Genomic DNA, 18,351 nt, shown 5'->3' with positions numbered 1-18,351 from the left:
ATATAAATTATATTATTTTTGTTTTAAAAAAATTAAATCTATTTGATTTTTGAATTAGAATTTCCGAAATTTCGGAAATTTCCTGTTTTTCGCTGCGGGCCGAAATTTTTTCTTTCCGATCGTGTAAACCAAGTCAAAAGTCTCGTGACGTTTGATTGGCTTGGTTGCTGAATGCAGCTTCCTTGACAGGACAAAGGGAATCGGTGCTGGGTCAGCTCTGACAGGTGCGGCTCAGATGGAATGTGTATGTATAGATAGCTAAATGGGTAGACGTCCCTGAATAGCATGATTAGACATGGTACTATTAAACACGACACTATTAATAATCATGTCGTGTCCGCACTATTGACACTACACTATAATACGTAATATCACTATTTTAGTTTAAAATATCAAAAAAATATAAAAGATCTTTATATATATATATATATATTATATCGTGAATTTATTATGTTTAAAATTATAACAATTTACAATCACATATACACACCACAATCATATATATACCCATGAGTAATCTAAGTTGTATCTAATCGTGCGGACCATTTAATCGTATTGTACCGTGCTCGTGCTAGCCTATCTTGTGGGACTGGTGAACCAAACACAGCACTAGGCCTATATCGTATCGGTACTATATGAATCGTGCACCTGCAGAAACACTACGGATCGTGTAGGTCCATCTAGCAGGGCTCACTTGCCATGTATGTGTCCGATCATCTTCCTTCGCCTACAGGTTACATCTGCAAGCCTGCTATGTGCATACTGCAGTGCAGGTATACACTAAAATAATCCTAATCCTCTCACTGAACTGAAAATTAAACAGGACAAGAATAAATAATTGCAGGCAGCTAGTTTAGTAGATTTGCTTCACTGACCAAGAAACACTTTTAGGTTTCAGAAGCAACATTGTCTTGTCTCACGAAACAATACAATACTTGAATCAAACACCTACTTCTTAAATTATTTACATGCCAAGGCTCAGAATGCTTATCACTTTGGAACACATAAAACGAACGACTCTCTCACCGTTCGTTCGTTCATTCATTCATTCATTCATTCATTCACAGGCCAGCTTGGTGTCGAAGCTCGTCAGACATATGGCGAAGGCCTGGAAGGCCGACAGCGGGTACCGGTAGTCCATGGTGAACATGTCCCTCCCGACCTTGCCGAACTGCAGGATCACCGGGTCATGGTACGACGACGACGACGGCGGCGGCGGCGGCGGGGGGCCGGAGGCCTGCGGCTGCGGCTGCGTCTTTGCAGGAGCTATCAGCTGGAAGTTCTTGACCGAGGCCACGGTGACGCGCCCGCGAAAGTTGAGGCACCAGCACTGCAGCTGCTCGTGCCACCTCGGCGCCTTGTTGCGCAGAACCAGTGGCCTCTCCTTCTCCGACTCGTCACCTTCTCGCAGACTTCCCCCGCCCACCTCGACCTCGGAGAACGGGCAGCTGCCCAGGTCCATGGAGCTGTCCGCGACGGAGTACTTGGAGAAAGAGGAAGTTGCGGTGCTGCGGAAGGACTCGTCGAACAGCCTCGGGAGGAGCTCTTTCGGTTGCCCAGGCACCACGCCGCCGGGCTCCACCGCTGATGCGGGGATGGAATGCATAGCGCACTGCATCCGCCTGGGCCCTCGGGTTCCCAGCACATTCAGCTCGTAGTTCACCTGAGCGACGGGGTAGCTGCCGCTTGGAACTCTTGGTGAAACTTTCCTGGAAGACAACCGACGGCTGGGGGCACGTTCCTGTGTGCAAACTCTCCCGCCATTGTACGGAGCCTGTGTGTCGTAGATGATAAATTTAGTTCCAAGGAAATTTGACCTGCAATGCCATCCATAACTTGTGTCAGTTTGTTGTTGTTGTTGTTGTTGTTGAGGGAATGCTTGTGTCAGGTTTTAATGTAGTAATCCAATTAAGCGACAAAGAGGATAAAGGGAAGAAGATTGTTGCCAAACAAGATTCACCTTAGCTTCCCAATGTAGCCAGTGCTCGATCGGGAGAAATTCCTCGAGTCCATAAAAATTGCATACTCCGTGTGCGCCATCCTGCGGCTCCTTTTCGCTGCTAGCAGGAACTTCCCGTTCTCATCAAGCACACCTACAAGATCCAGCAGAAATATCACTGTGTTGCATATGTAGCAATCCCAAGAAGCCATCCTGCTCTATTCTTATTATAGTCACAGAGTGTTACTTAAAATCTTTTGTAGCAGATATATATGCTTACTAAGTCATCGACAATGAAGGCATGTACAAGCAGCCACAACAAGAAACTAGATATCAGTTTGCAGTTTGCATTCGCATGTAATGCACGTAACTGAAGCAGCATAACTTTTGCCTGGACGATAACATGAAAAATGACAAGAAACCAATAGCAGGCACGGTACATTCTACTATGGTGACAGTGCGACACTTAAGCCATGATACATTTCCAGTTAGTCATACAAAATCCGAACTATATACTAACCATGTCATTTTCAAACCCATGGTACAGGAGCCAATAATAGTCTCACCATGACTAATGTAAAAGGCAAGAAAGTCTAATTTTATGAAATATTCATGTTTTTGGACAATTATTCAACCATTTACATAGATGCTTCATCCTGTACTTGATGTCTTCTTTTACATCACAGTTTTCCCACTTAAATAAAGTTGTAATGGCAAGTAGTGCTGGTTTCTAGTCGCCTCCTGAATTATCAGGTTCAGAAAAGACAAAAAAAATAGTGGAACGATATTTTTCAATGTACTGAAAATGACCCCAATGGTTCTCCTTCAAGGACAAAATTGAAAACTGATGGGACAGACATGAGTTTCAACAAACAAACAAAAGACTATTGACTTTGTTATTCTGAAGTGAAGACAATAGGTTGACACTTACCAGAGCTAAGGGACAAGTAGAGCCGGTACGTTAGCTTTGATTTGTCCCTTTTTATGAAACATTGGATTACCCCGTCTCGGGGTCCAGGCTGAACAAGAAAAATTCAAACAAGTGTTAAGAAAGACAGGAAACAGAATTCGTGGACAGAGAGTTTCCTTGTTAATTAAGAGTTCTAAATCTGAATAACTAAAACTATGCCCCCGCTCCTCACCAATATTAGGTGATATGAGAGAATTTCAGCAAAGGCAAGGTGAATTTAGAGGGAAAGGATTCACAATTCATAAACATTCACTGAACCCACTCATTACCTGCTTAAGAGATACTGGAAATGTGAGCTTTGCACAATGTTCTGGACTTCTAACAATATCCTTACACATATCCCTCCAGGTTGTACAAACAGATGCACAGGAAACAACATCCTTGCGATCCGGCCAGCTACTGTCATCTTCCTCCAACCTTTTCATCACATCGCAGAGCAACTCAGGAGGAAGGCTAGCCCACCTGCTTTGCTGAACTTCAGCAGGCCTGTCTTGCAAGTCACCTGAAGACCCAAGAGACTTCCCTCTGTGGTGAATTCTCACCTCAAAGTTCCGCCTCGATATATTCCCAAAACTTTCCCTTATATCACGAACCATGCTCCGAAAAGACATCTTCGGATAAGGTGCAAGTCTGAAATAACAAGCGGCAGCAGTCAATACTCATTACCAACAGAAGGAACTGCACAAGATGCAACTCAGAGTAGTATGATTCTATGAAGACGAGCACACTACAGGGGCACAAAAGAAGATGACTTACAGATTGGTATTTGGTTTGAGGAATCACTCCATCCAAAATAAGGTGGTACATCATGTAATCCATTCCTTAAATTTGGGAATGATCTCATTCCTCATATTAGTACTAACTAACTAACTATGATGAATGAGGTGGTGATGGATTAACTTATTCCATTCCACAAACCAAACAAAAAGGTGAAGAATGAGAATATGATAGACTAACTCATTCCTCAAACCAAACATCCTATTAGTTCCTGTTCTGTGGTTAAATTTCTTAATATGGCAAACAAATACACAATGGTAAGGGGGAAAGAAAGGGAGGAGTATGGTGAGAAGAGCTCTTAGACCAAAAGCGGGTAATCGTTTGCATGTATATACATCCACCTTGGGATTCAATAATAATTCAGTAAAATTGGAGAGGGCCACCCGCAATCATGTGATGTCAGTCGATCTCAGTCCAAGAGTCTGGAGTAATCCCACACCAACTTGAATAATCTAGAAGTTCGCCTAGGGTCGTCGGACTACCATATAATTATTTGTTCTTGTCGTGTACTACATGCTGAGATTAGATCACCACGGGGGGCACAACCTCTCCGATGGGGAAAGGCCAACAGAACACTTTATTAGACCTAGTAGTTGCAGAAAACAACCAGGGTCAGCAAAATTAACCCTTTTTGTCTTTAAAAAAGAATCGGGCTCCAAACCATAGCCCTCTGAGCTGTGGATTAACCAGCATGTTGTTTAGGCCGCGCGCTAGGATATATTTAAGATATAAGACTGACATGGCAGGGGTTTGTAGAGTCCTAGGATACGATACGAGGGGCGTATAAAAAAAATATATGCTTGTTTTTCTGCCAACAAATTCCAAGTTAAGGAGACAGCTTCGGTTGGGAGCCAAATTGAGCAACGGAACGCAGCGTCGGCGAAGGCAAACGGAAAATCAAGAAAGTGTCTGCGTACGGACGCGCAGCTGAATCTGAAACCTGGAATTGACAGCAGAGCACGGGCAGGGGATCGGGGTGCTTGCTTACCCCCAACACGCCGACGGAGAGCAGCAGATCGAAGCCTCGTCGAAGAAGATCCGGCGGCTCTCCGAACGGGAACTCTGGGAAGATCCAGTCCAGTCTTTTTGAAGGAACAGGAAGGGATAGGGGAGCCTGCGCGATTGCCAGTGGGGTCGATCTAGCTGGGAGAGCGCGTGAAGGTGGGTGGGCGCGCGAGGCGCGAGGAAGAGCCAGAGCGGGGAGGAGTGGGCAGCGGCCAGGAGCTGCCGATCGGATTTTATGGAGGGGAGAGGAGGACGACGAGCGAGATGCCGAGATGGATGGGGCCGGGCGAGGCGAGGAGAGGACAAAACAGCGTGAAGAAAGAGGTGAGAAGATGAGTGGACACGCCACGTCCGAAAAAACCGCCTTCCTTCCTTCCTTTGTGCGGTCTGGCCCCTGTTTACTGCCGTTTTCATCTTCATCAGTGATCAGCTCTAAAAACAGTGATCAGCTCTAAAAACTACGGTCTACTCCTACCAGTAGTATATTCCTAGTGTTAATTCGCAAGCAGTTCATTGTTGCTGAGGTACCGTAGTGGAGTGTTGAGAGCACTGGCAGTCTGGCACTACTACACACGGGGCACAGGCCACAGCACAGCACAGGACAAAAGAGAATCCACTTTGAAGTAAAGTGGCACGCACACTTTGCACTGCACAAGAGGTGAGCAAAGCATAATCCAATGTGGACAGCACAACAAGGCAAATATCCAGGAGCAAAGGAAAGACGATGCCCCTCCCTGCCTGCCCCGCTGAATCCAGACACGATTCGTCCTGCACCTGCACTGCATTGCACTGCACCTGCACTTGAGCGCCACCTTGAATTGTTGAATCGTGCTGCTGCTGTGCATCTGCTCATGATGGGATGGGAGCAATGGTGCAGGTACAAAGGCGCGTGTGGTTTGTTTGCTTTCGCTTTCGGCATGTCTAGTCTGAGAATTCGGAGGAGCTTCTCAGCATTGCCAGATGGTGTTGCTGCTGTCGTCTTCAGCATCATTTTCTTTCTAAGACGAAGAGGATTATCGCCTGATTTCCAGAGGAGAGGAGATGGTCGTGTGGTCCGGATAGTCTGACTGCCTGCGAGTGCGAGCAGCCAAGGCAGGCAGTTTTGCGTGGCTGTCTGTCTGTTAATGACAGGCAAGGTCCTGATGATCTGACTGCCTGCATTCATCTATTCATTCCAATCGCTGATACTTAGTTCATGATGAATACACAGACAGACAGACAGAGGTGACAGCATTCCACCTCCTGATTTATGGATCCTGATATTTTTTTCTTTCTTTCAGTGCTCTTTCTGCTTCCTGCCCGTCCCGACAGATCTTACGGCTCTGCCAAAGTGAAAAAAATCAGAGGGCTGCCTCTGCCTACCAGTCCGAAAGGAAGAAAAAAAACAGCTTTTTAGTGTGCGTGTCCATCAGATTAAAGAATAAAGACCGAGTAGATCGAGGATAAGAAAGAAAGCAAAAAAGATATTGCGATGCCACCAGGCGGACCCTCTTTTGTTCTCTTTCTCAATTCGATCCACCACACGAACGAAAATATCTCTCTGACTAATATCTCTCAAGATTTTTTTTTTTTTTTGCCCCAGTCGCAGCAGGCAAGTCCACGCATGCTTATCTATCCAACAGTGGCCAACAAGCTAGGGCACTTCCCCTCGAATGAATGAATGCAAAGCAAGGCTAATTAACCAGGCACAGCAAAGTCACTGTTATATAAGACATACTCCGTAATAATTAATAAAAGAGACACGCAAAGCATTAGGCAACTGCTGACAGTTACAGAAAACCAAATGGTCCAAGGTCCAAACACCTCCAGTGTGGTTGTTGTTGTTGTTGTTGTTATTGATATATGGGGTGCTGCAGGTAGCTACTATTGATTGTTTCACTGACCTCCTCTTATGTATGTTTATTTCAACCCTCCTCCTCTTCTTTTTTTTGTGCTACTTTTCCTTACAAAGAAGATAGCAAAAAAAAAAGGAAATAAACTGAAATATGGTGTTGTCAATCAGGAAACAACAGGCTGAAATCACGTGGAGACTAGTCAATACTATATTGGTGGTGTATATATATATAAGAAACCAAGCTAGGATATCAACACACACTAGCGATCGAGGCTAGGCGCAAGGAATCGTTCTTCAGTTCTTCTTTTCACGATTGAGTGCTGCTGCTACAAAGTTGGACGAGAAAGGGAGACGCACTGAATTGAACGAACGATCTTGCATTGCATTTCGGAGACGCGACGCGAGTGATTCAGAGTGAAGCTGACCCCCCCACATTCAGATACTGATAACATTAACAACGTCGCCGTCCCTCCTGCACGCGTACGCACTGCATTCTACCTCATCGCGCCACTCGTAGACGTAGACGTATAACAGCAGGACATCACATACAAATCTAAAGAAATTGAATTAGTCTTTGTTATATACGCATATGTTCATCTAGGTGTAGTATATATCCGATGCTAATCTTTGTTAACATATATACCGGTGTTATGAATTCACTTGTGCTGCTTTTATTTAGTCCGGCCGGCGCACAGAAACAACGGCGCATCTGCCTTTTATTGCCGAACTATATACCTCTTAGTTTCAGTAGGATCGGATGCCCCATTTTTAAATTAATTTATAATATGTCATGTAGCTATAGATGGTCAATAAGCACGAGGTCCACGAGCCCGACACGAAGCTCGCTGTTTGGGCCGGATCCGAGCCCGGCACGGTCCGGTTCTATGCGGATCCAGGCTGGCCCGACACGAATAAACGGGTCGAGCTTAGACAGAAAAGTAGGCACGATGGGCTAGCCCGGCACGGCCCGTTTACCTCTAAGCTTGTTAAGCCCGCTTTTTTGCACTAAACTGTGCTTACCGGCCCGCTTAGCCCGTTTTTTGGCCCGTTTTTCTGTGCTAAACGGGCCGGCCCGACCCGTTTAGACCCGCTGCGGGCCGAGCTCGGACAGGAAAACGAGTCCGTGGGTTTAAATGGTCCGGCCTAATTTTCTAACCGTGGCTGATGGATCGGGCTTCACCGGGCCGAGCGGCCCGTTTGGCCATCTCTACTCCTGAGGCATTGAATCGGAGCTTCCACATTAATTATTTCAACACGTGCTATGAAAAAGTCTAAATTTTATGATACTCGTTTTTGGATTTAGATGGTGCGCTAATGAATACAAGAGTTTATACCGATTCGAGCGGAATGTCCCTACTTCAATTTTTGGTGGCTTACGTACTCATCTGATTACTCATAGTAGAGGTTACAAGCTGAGTGAGAGAGCTCTCAAGTCTCTAGCTCGGTGGACGTGTTTTGCCTCGTGAGCGCCCGTCTTGGTTTTACTGTGTTAGATTGAGTTTGATCTGGTTCGGATAAGGGAGTCAGACTCGAGCCCCCTCTTTCATACGCCAAGAAGGGATCAGTTACAATTGTTGAAAAGAAAGATAGATGACATTTATCGGAAGGATCCGGTGACGTCCTTCCCCCTCGTCGTTTATTTCCTGTAGCTATGACCGTGCTGGCTCGTCTTTCATTTTGATAGTTTCTTCATCTGATATCGTTCACAAAATTTGAAAATTTCAAACATATTTTTCTATGACAAGATGATTTTGAATCAATAAATTGTCAACTATAAAGTTATATAGCTTTTTGAGACCTACAACTTTCATTTTATGGTTTTTCCATCCAAGGTCATTTGAAAATTTTGAAATTCAAGCATACTTTTGCATGGCAAGATAATGTTAAATTTAAAAAATATCAAATACAAAGTTTCATAACTTTTGATAACTTATAACTTTCATTTTGGTGATTTTATTCATCCGAGAGGGTGTTCAAAAATTTTGATTTTTTTAATCCAGTCATAGTTTTCGTTGACAAGATGACTTTAAATAAAAAAAGTTATCAACTACAAAATTCTATAACTTTTAAAAATCTACAAAGTTTATTTTGGTTGTTTGGCCAATTATTCATCCAGCATGGTGGTTTTAACATTGTTTACGAATATTATGTATCTCTCTTGTAGTCTCATAAACTACGAGAGAGATATAAGTTTTGTAAATAAATTTACTTTATTTTGTCATATGAAGAAATAACCAAATATATATATATATATCTTAATAAGTTATATAATTTTGTAGTTGAAAACTTTTTTATTTGAATTGCTTTAAAAAGTAATTTAAAAATTATCTTTATCTAGTGTAAAAAAACACTCGCATGTAAGCTCTTTATCTAGTGTACAAACACTTAATAAGTCACTTAATGTTTTCTCTAAATGTTTTTGTTTGACACTCGCTAAAAAATTTATTTGCTAAATGTCTAGAAATAAATAGCCGGCAAACCACTTAGCGCTTGATAAAGAGGCGGATTCGGGTAGTTGATGGCGCCCAGCTCTTCCATGAAAAGGACTTTCTCAACATCATCTCGATCGAGGTCCGTAAACTATGGTATTGCAATGGGAAAAATATAGTGGTGTAACTGAAGTTTATAAAAAAAATGTATCTACGTGAGTGTTGTGTCAGAATATATCTATCTATCTATGAAGTAAACGTGTGAGTGCTGGTCCTGAATTTATATACAAATTCGAAACATTTATTTATCTGTTTCAAAATCACTACCTCTTTCCATTCCACCCAACATTATTGGGCGAGATGTCTAGGAGATATACAACCTCGGTTCACAAATATATGATACCGTTAACTTTTTTCAAAACTTTGATCACTTTTCTTATTTAAAATATTTATTCAAAAATATAAAATTTTAAATCAAGCATAAACTATCTTAAGTAATAAAACAAATTATAAAAAATAAAATAATAATTTATTATTTTTTGAATAATATGAGTGGTCAAAGTTTTTTTATAACGTCAACAGTGATGGAGAGAGTACTAGATAAGATAAGCATGGTTGTTTCACCTTTTTTCGACTGAATATGCTCCACGCGCATCTCGTATGGTTTGTACCGATTCATGCACGCATATAGCTAGCATATAACATATAGGTGCGTGCCTAGAAACCAATCGAAATGCTTTGACTGTATGAAGAATATGACTTGGATCACATATCCTTTGCTTTAGCTTGTCTATCGAGAATGAAAATGACAACACTATCCCTTATCCATGCATGGTGTGTATACGGGAGTGGCTCGATCCGGCTTGTTCGCTTGACTTTAATCTATACTGTTTTTATAGTGTTTTATCTTTATAGATAATAGATATAATAGTCCGAACAACAGACTTTAATCTACCGATTGAATGGATTGTAGTAGGTGTGGTCAAAACCAAGCTTGGTGCTATTATGCTAGGATTGCATCTTGTACGTACCTAGCAACTAAGCACCAGCCACACCCATCATGCGCTCTTCCCATTGAACATGCAACATAATCAAGCAGATCGATGACGAATTTGCATGGCTGTTACGTACATTCTAGCTTGAGAGGCATGCAGATGTCATCGCCCTGGACGTTTTATGCATTCAGAAACCACCACGCCTGGTACTGGTAGTACGTAGCGAGTAGTAGTAATATATAAAATCTAGGTGTGTGTGACAACGATGCATGATATTGATGTCTATCTACCCATCATATATGCTGGTTCCTTCCCTTATCGTATGGCCTGATCACAAACCGACTGCAAGCCGGGTCAGAAACCGTTGACACGGTGACGGGAACCATCCACCACGGTATTCGATCAGACAGTACGTGAGAACAATTCAGACAGCAACGCGGATGCACAGGAGTAAGAAATGACCGTCCCATTCTACTCGGTTTCTATAATATAATCTCTAGATAGCTTAGATCCTGTTTGGAACGACCAACCTAGTTTTTAAGAAACTCGTTTTTATATTTTATAGCTAGAAGAGGACAGTTTCTTAGTTTTTAGTAAACTGAGAATCCAATTTCTATAAACTGAGGTATAAATTGGTATGTTTAGAATCAAATCAATTCTCATATAAATCAGTTTCTTAGAAATTAGGTGCTTCCAAACATGCCCTTATTCACACAAGGCGGTTTTAGAGTCAGCTTTAAGGTGTCTGGCTTGCTATATATAGGTATAGACTTACGGCATGTCTTATATACACTTCTGTATTCTTATCATAGGTATGAATGTGATGATATGAACTAGAATTATTTATGTTGTGAATTAGAATTATTTGTGTTACCATGCTAGGTTGTTAGGTCAGTACGTGAATTCAGGTGTTCTGTGGTCAGTACGTGAATTCAGGTTTTCTGTTTTATGTCTTATATACAATGTTTTTTGATTGGTTCGTTCAAATTTTGAATTCAAAAAGTTAAAAAAATTATAAAAAAAATTGAGCCTGGTCTATATAGAGAGGAGAAACTCTTGAGCTCATTCACACGACCCTAACTTCAATTTTACATACCATCTTCTCGTTCTTCTCTCATAATCATTTTGTTTGATTCAACCATTGTCCTGATGTCTTTGTTCGGCTCCAATGTTGATATGACTGAAGAAGAGTTGTTCGATTTGTTGTAGCAAGCAACAAAGCTTGACCTTCATTCTTCCCCGTCGAGCAGGCGACTGAGACGATGTTGGAGGTGCATCAACCGGAACTATGAAGCCGCCTATGACTAGTTGATGCAGGACTATTTCAATGACTCGTGTGTCTACCCACCTATGGGTACCACATGCAGAGAAGCATCTTCCTTCACATATTGGAGAGGCTACGTGAGCAATCTCCCTATTTCACCCTTCGAACCAACATAGTTGTCGGCGTTTCGAGACCGGGGGGTCCCTGGGCCGACGAGTGAATGTCGTCGCGTGCCCCAGCCCAGATGGGTCGAGCGCGAGGGCGAGCGCGAAGGGGGGAGAGCGAGGCGGCCGGAGACCGGCGTGAGAGAGGTGGGAATCCCGCGGCCTTCGTGTTCGTCCCGCGCCCAGGTCGGGTGCGCTTGCAGTAGGGGGTTACAAGCGTCCACGCGGGAGAGGGAGCGAGCGGCCCCAAGCGAGCGCCTGTCTCGTCCTCGTCCTCGTCCCCGCGCGGCCAACCCTCTCTAAGAGGGCCCTGGTCCTTCCTTTTATAGGCACAAGGAGAAGATCCAGGTGTACAATGGGGGGTGTAGCAGAGTGCTACGTGTCTAGCGGAGGAGAGCTAGCGCCCTAAGTACATGCCGTTGTGGCAGCCGGAGAGATTTTGGCACCCAGCTGGTGTGATGTCGTGGCCGTCGGAGGAGCGGTGGAGCCTGGCGGAGGGACAGCTGTCGGAGCGGTTGAGTCCTTGCTGACGTCCTCTTAATTCCGTAAGGGGGCTGAGAGCTGTCGCCGTCACAGGGTACGCGGGGCGCCATCATTGCCTATCCGGCGGAGCTAGCCAGATGGGACGCCGGTCTCGTTCCCTGCGGCCCGAGTCAGCTCGGGGTAGGGTGATGATGGCGCCTCCTGTTGACGTGGCTGGTCTACGCCCTAGGTTGGGCGATGTGGAAACTCCTCCGAGGCCGAGGTCGAGTCTGTCTTCCGTGGTCGAGGTCGAGTCCGAGCCCCTGGGTCGAGCGAGGCGGAGTTCGTCGTCTTCTAGGGCTGAGCCCAAGTCCGAGCCCTGGGTCGGGCGGAGCGGAGTTCATCGTCTTCCGGGGCTGAGCCCGAGCCCGAGCCCGAGCCCTGGGTCGGGCGGAGCGGAGTTCGCCGTCTTCCGGGACTTAGCCCGAGTCCGAGCCCTGGGTCGGGCGGAGCGAAGTTCGCCGTCTTTCGGGACTTAGCCCGAGTCCGAGCCCTGGGTCGGGCGGAGCAGAGCTTCCTATGATGCCTTCGGCAGGGCCTGACTGCCTGTCAGTCTCACTCTGTCAAGTGGCACCGCAGTCGGAGTGGCGCAGGCGACGCTGTCCTCCTGCCAGATCAGTCAGTGGAGCGGCGAAGTGACGGCGGTCACTTCGGCTCTACCGGCTGGGGGCCGCGCGTCAGGATAAAGGTGTCAGGCCACCTTTGCATTAAATGCTCGATTTGGTCGGTTGGTGCGGCGATTCGGTCAGGGTTGCTTCTTAGCGAAGGCAGGGCCTCGGGCGAGCCAGAAATATGTTCGCCGTTGGAGGGGGGCCTCGGGCGAGACGGAAATCCTCCGAGGTCGGCTGCCCTTGTACGAGGCTAGGCTCGAGCGAGGCGTGATCGAGTCACTCGAATGGACTGATCCCTGACTTAATCGCACCCATCAGGCCTTTGCAGCTTTATGCTGATGGGGGTTACCAGCTGAGAATTAGGAGCCTTGAGGGTACCCCTAATTATGGTCCCCGACAGTAGCCCCCGAGCCTCGAAGGGAGTGTTAGCACTCGCTTGGAGGCTCTCCTCGCACTTTTTTGCAAGGGGACCAGCCTTTCTCGGTTGCGTTTTGTTCCGGTGGGTGCGCACGAGCGCACCCGCCGGGTGTAGCCCCCGAGGCCTCGGAGGAGTGGTTTTACTCCTTCGAGGTCTTAATGCCTCGCGTAATGCTTCGGCTGGTCTGGTCGTTCCCTCATGCGAGCTGGCCGTAACCCGGGTGTACGGTCGGGTCCCAAGTTCTCGGGCTGGTATGTTGACGCTGTCAACGGTTTGGTCGGAGCCTGGTTTGCGAGAGCAGCCCCCGAGCCTCTGCACAGGGCGAGAGGGCGATCAAGGACAGACTCGGCTTTTTTACATACGCACCTGCATCGCCTTTCCGCAAGGAGGAGGGGGGAAAGCGCCATGTTGCCCTCGATGGGCGCCGAACATGGTGTCTCCGGTGAGCTGCAAGCGGGTAATCCGAGTGGACGTCTGTGCCCCGTTCGTTAGGGGTCGGCTAGGGGCCCAGAGGCACGCCCAAAAGTACCTGCGGGTGATCTGCCGGACCCGGTCCCCTGGTGTCACACCCGGGTTTTAGGGGCACCAAGACCCGGGCGCGAACATAAACACCAGATATGCTGGGACCAAGTCTCACACATATGATGTATAGTGGCACAGGATCGAATGTCACATCTTTATATATAACAGGAGTTCTATACAAAATAAATAATTACATTATAAGGAGACAACGGTCCAGCAACCCAAAGTTGACTTGGAGACGACGGCCTAGACCTCTCACGAACACATCGCAGCATCCTCCAAGCGCCTCATCCTGCGGTACCTGTTCTTGACCTGTGGGGGTGTGAGACAGCAAGAGTGAGCTCACATACGTTCATCGCTCAACAAGTTGTGGGGAATAATGTGTATGAACTCGCCAAAGGTGGGAGCTCATGTGAAGTGTAAGGCTTACCAAAGAGGATGGCTGAAGCTGAGCATTGCTTTTAAAGTTGGTCAAAATTTTATTAGCCATTACTAAGTATAAGTAAATACCAACCCAATTAAATAGTAGAACAGAAGTAACAACATCACCTGCGATGCAATGCATATGACAAATTGAATTTAAGTTCCATAGATTAATCATGTGAGTGTCCGAGCTGCTCATGACCGTGAGCACGGCTAGTATACCAGTTTTACACTCTGCAGAGGTTGCGCATCTTTACCCACAAGTCATGTTACCCATCTGCCAAGGGATCGCGACTTCCCATACACCTCTACCGAGGAGGCGAGACAGGGTAACACTACGAGGCCTTTACAAAGTTCCACTAGCTTCAGAAAACCCGCTACAGTTTATAGGAAGCTCCAATGCAGGAATCCCTTGCAGGACCGCCATCGCAGCAAAATCCTCCCGAGGGCCTCCCTACACTGACCACTCCCCTACTGTCCTTGCCCCTTTCGGGTAAGGTAGTCTTCCACTAGCTTTCCTAATTAATCGGCCAAGGGTGTTCCATTAAACCCTTGTGGTAGCACTGTTTTCCCGGGTGGTTCTCCATGTTCCAATTAACATAATGATCTTATCATGAACAGTAAATAGCAACTGATAACAAAAGTATGAATAATATGTATCTCAATGCCCAAATCCACATATAGCACTAGCAAGTACTACCCAGAAAGTTTAGTGGTAAACAAGGCATAAAGATAGACAAACTAGGGTAACCTATTAGGTCCCATCAAATTAACCTATGCAGATCATTATGATTAATTAGAACATGAGTGGGTAAAAGAAGTGATCAAGGGCACAACTTGCCTGGGACTTGAGATTCCAGGTACCAGGATGATCTTCAGATGACTCGTGACCTCACTGCTAGTCGTAGCAATACAGACAAACATTGTATAGGAAAAATTAACATTACACCAAACATATATGCAAAATACATATTAATAATCTACACATTGAAATAAGATCAGAGGAACAGAAATTATTAATTTTGGAGTTCTAGATTTTAAGTTATGGATTTCTAAAGATTCTATGTGCTTGGTACAAGATTAATTAGGATATCAATTTTAATATGGCTTTCATGTCAAAACAGTGACACAAAATGATAAACAATAATATTACAAAATTTTAGAAACTGGAATGGCTCAATTTGGAGTTCATATGCATTTTCTATGAATTAAACAAGTTTCTAGATTTATTTATGCACTAAAAATTGATTTCTGATATTAATTTCTGATTTTTAATGCTCTCTGGATCGGGCCTCATTTTCTGGAAAACGCAGGGGTCTGCTCGCTAAATTCCCACAGACTCAGCCAGCCACCTGGATGGAGTGCGGGTTGATTCATGTAAAGTGCGGGGTCTCTTTAACAAAAATGCACGGCGAAGGGGTATTGTAATATCTGGGCCGTTGGATCAATTCTGGACGGCCCGGATTAGATCTGACGTCCCCTGAACCCCGCAATCAATTCTGGCCATCCGATCCACCCAACGGCCACGATTTAATGAAGCAGGACGCGATCAGAGCCGACGGATCAAAGATCTACGGTGTCGGTTTGATCGCGCGAACGAGTAAGTTGTGATCTAATCACAACCGTCGGTCCCCAGATCAACGATCGGCGTGCAGCCGTCTTCCCTCCGACGGCCCATGGTGGCGCCGCCCTCCAGACCGCGGTGGAGGACCGTCGGAGTAAAGCCAACCATCGCCCTAGCGCACTAAACTTAGAAGGGAAAGGTGCTATACGTCGGTGGGAGCAAAGTGAACGAGATGAGGGATATCTCACCAACGATTTCGGTGCAGAGGCCCCTGGAGACGATAAGGTGCGGCTCCGCGGCGGAGTAGCTACGCCGGCGAGCAATTCACGTCGTGCGGGCGCCTGTCTCCACGGTCCAAGCGCGCGTATGGTTTCCCCGGACACAGGCACGCGTCGTCGACCACACGCCTAGGCAGAACTTCAGCGCGAACAAGTGCTCACCGGCGGCGGCTCGGCACTGGTAGCGGCGGTGGCTTTGGCGAGCGAACTTCGCGCGAGGAGGCAGAAGGAGGAGCCGGGGAAAAGGGGGACGAGTGGGTTGGGTCGACGGCCGAGGCTTTTATGCGTCGTCTGCGTGGTCAGAGCGGTCCGATTCTGGTGGCCGAGATCCGCCGAGCTCGGCCGGGTTGTTGCGCCAACCCCGCGAAGAAGACGGAGCCCGTGGGAGAAGGCACTGACTTGTTGGGGCCACACGTCAGCGACCGAGGCGAAGAAAGCAGCGCGGACAGGTCGAGCGGGCGACGACTGGCAGCCGGGCCCCACATGTAATAGAGTCCAGGCGCGCGCGGGTATGTCAGTTGGGCCGCGCGGGGGTGAGAGTGAGGTGGGCCAAAATGGGTACAGTCGGCCCAGGTAAGGTTTCTTCTCTTTTTCTTTTTATTTTCTGTTTCATTTCTTTTTCAAATTAAAACTTCAATTCAAATTCAAACTTTGTGGCACTTTGTATACTGGCTAAGTATTTATTTTGATCATATCAACTGTGGTGCAGATATTTTAATGATAATTTTATTTGTATTGAATAATATTCCTTTCTCTTCCCTATTTTCATGGTTTTATTTTCAAGTTAGACTTTAAATCCTATGGATCCATTGAGATAATATTAATGGTATATTTATTTTATTAAGCACAATGCACATCCAAATAAAAACTCAGCATGATGCATAAACTTTTAATGGTATATCCTTTTATTACTTATTTGTTTTTGAATTTAGTGTTCACATGTGATGATGCGTAAAGGTAAAACTCACATAAAGAGAAATTGTTTTCTCTATTGGTATTTTTTCTAGCTATTTACAAGTGGGTGTTACACCTGGCGACGGGGTCCGAGGGCTCGATGTCTCCCTCTGATGGGATTCCGTTACAAGATCGCTCCCGCTGGTCTCGGAAATATCCTAGGGTACCTCGGGAGCGCAGCCCGAGCCTTGGTTATGTATCGAACGTACCCATGGTCATCCCTCGCTCGGCGTCTGAGGCGGCTGTGAACCCTTCGGGGGCCAGCCTTCGAACCCCTGATCAGTAATGGGCGCGGAGCCCGAATAGCCTGAGGCGGCCGTGGAACCCTTCCGAGGGGCCGGCCTTCGAACCTCTGACCAGTAGTGGGTGTAGGGCCCACGCGATCTGAGGCGGCTGTCGAACCCTTCGGGGGGCCGGCCTTCGAACCTCTGATCAGTAGGGAGGCTCGGAGCCTGGTTCCTTCACGGGGAAGGATCCTTTTCGGGGTATCCCCCTTTCCCGGTCCCTGTTGCAAGAGAGAGAAAGAGGAAAAAGGAAAAGGATACGAAATCGAACGACGCGGCGTACCTTTTTTGAGGCGGTTATTATGGCGAAGGCGAAGCGTCGCCTGCTTCTCCTGCCAGAAGCGTCGCCTGTCCCGCCGCGAAGTTAATGCGACGGGGCGAGTGGTTGGCGGGGCGGCCGTTGCTCATGCGCGAGCCGTTCGAGGACGGAACACGGGCGCGTTGTCTTCACGCCGTGAGAGAGGGTTCTCTCGCTGCCCCCGGATGGGACGTGAGCTTGGCCGACGACGTGACTGCTGCTCCTGCCCGCCTGCCACCGTCATTGCTGCCAGCCCATTTTTGGCCGCGCTGACCGCCGCGCCAGGCTGGCGCTGCTGGGTCGTGCGCTGGGTCGCCTCGAGTCGCGGTATTGGTTCCGCAGTCGAGGAGGCGCGGTGGTGGCGCAAGTGGCGGTGGAGTTGCATGCACGAAGCATTCGGCGCGCCGGTTGCATGACGCGTGGGCCTGGGCCTCCATGCTGGGCGTGTTGGGAGTCGGAGAAGCGCGCCCACTTGGCGCGGTTGCATGCCGCCTGCATGGCTGCCCGCCCCTTTCGCCCGTTGGTCTGGGCAAAAGTGGAGGGTCACTTGTAACCGCTGGGCGGTCGTGCGCACCGCGCACGGCGGTTTGGCTTCTTCTGCTCTGAGCCGGTTTGCATGACGTCTGGGACCCAGCCCCCGCGCCGCAAGGGAGGACCTTGGAGTGTGTTGGAGAAGACTCAGCCCGCGACGGTTGGGGGCGCAAGTAGGGAGAGTCGCCTTTAAAAGGAGGGTGACCCCCTTTGGAAGGCGACCATGTCTTCGCGCTCCCTTATGCATCGTGTCTTTCCACCTTCCAAGCCCCCGGATGGGGGATACCCGCCGTCTTTCCGCCTCATCGTTGGAGGAACGCAACTCCGTGGGAGTTGGTACCTTTCAGCCATCGTTCGGCTTCAAGGATTTTCATCATGCAGCCCAGCTGCGCCCCTCCGCTGGTGGTCACCCAAGACGGTGACCTCCAGCCCCCGGATGGGGAGAGGCAAGCCGGGCTATGATCTCGGTCCTGCCCTCAGCGTCGAGGGTGTTCGTCATCCTCGCTGGGGCGGGGAGCGAGGCGAGCCGGGGCTCTACTTCCCGCGCGGGCCAGAGGGCCACCCCTTCT

At 47.4% G+C, this 18,351-nt stretch overlaps 1 protein-coding gene across 1 annotated transcript; it reads right to left on the bottom strand.

Annotated features, from left to right (window-relative positions):
- Positions 1–871: 871 nt before the first annotated feature.
- Positions 872–4,895, bottom strand: LOC100281288 (uncharacterized). The gene is made up of 5 exons (NM_001367955.1): positions 4,675–4,895; positions 3,179–3,539; positions 2,871–2,958; positions 1,961–2,093; positions 872–1,817 (listed from the first exon to the last, which is right to left on the bottom strand). Exons 2-5 carry the CDS (start codon positions 3,518–3,520, stop codon positions 1,058–1,060), a joined length of 1,323 nt encoding a protein of 440 aa, NP_001354884.1. The 5' UTR covers positions 3,521–3,539; positions 4,675–4,895; the 3' UTR covers positions 872–1,057.
- Between the last annotated feature and the right edge of the window lie 13,456 nt (positions 4,896–18,351).

Source organism: Zea mays, chromosome 2 (genome assembly GCF_902167145.1).
Source record: "Zea mays cultivar B73 chromosome 2, Zm-B73-REFERENCE-NAM-5.0, whole genome shotgun sequence".
In the NCBI taxonomy this organism is placed as follows: domain Eukaryota; kingdom Viridiplantae; phylum Streptophyta; class Magnoliopsida; order Poales; family Poaceae; genus Zea; species Zea mays.
This window is presented reverse-complemented; position numbering and strand designations above follow the sequence as displayed.

Coding starts and splice junctions, on each gene's coding strand:
- LOC100281288 (NM_001367955.1), bottom strand. CDS start 3,520: ATGTCTTTTCGGAGCATGGTTCGTGATATAAGGGAAAGTTTTGGGAAT. Junction 2,094..2,870: donor CTACTTGTCCCTTAGCTCTG/GTAAGTGTCAAC, acceptor TGGATCTTGTAG/GTGTGCTTGATGAGAACGGG. Junction 1,818..1,960: donor GGCTACATTGGGAAGCTAAG/GTGAATCTTGTT, acceptor ATGGCATTGCAG/GTCAAATTTCCTTGGAACTA.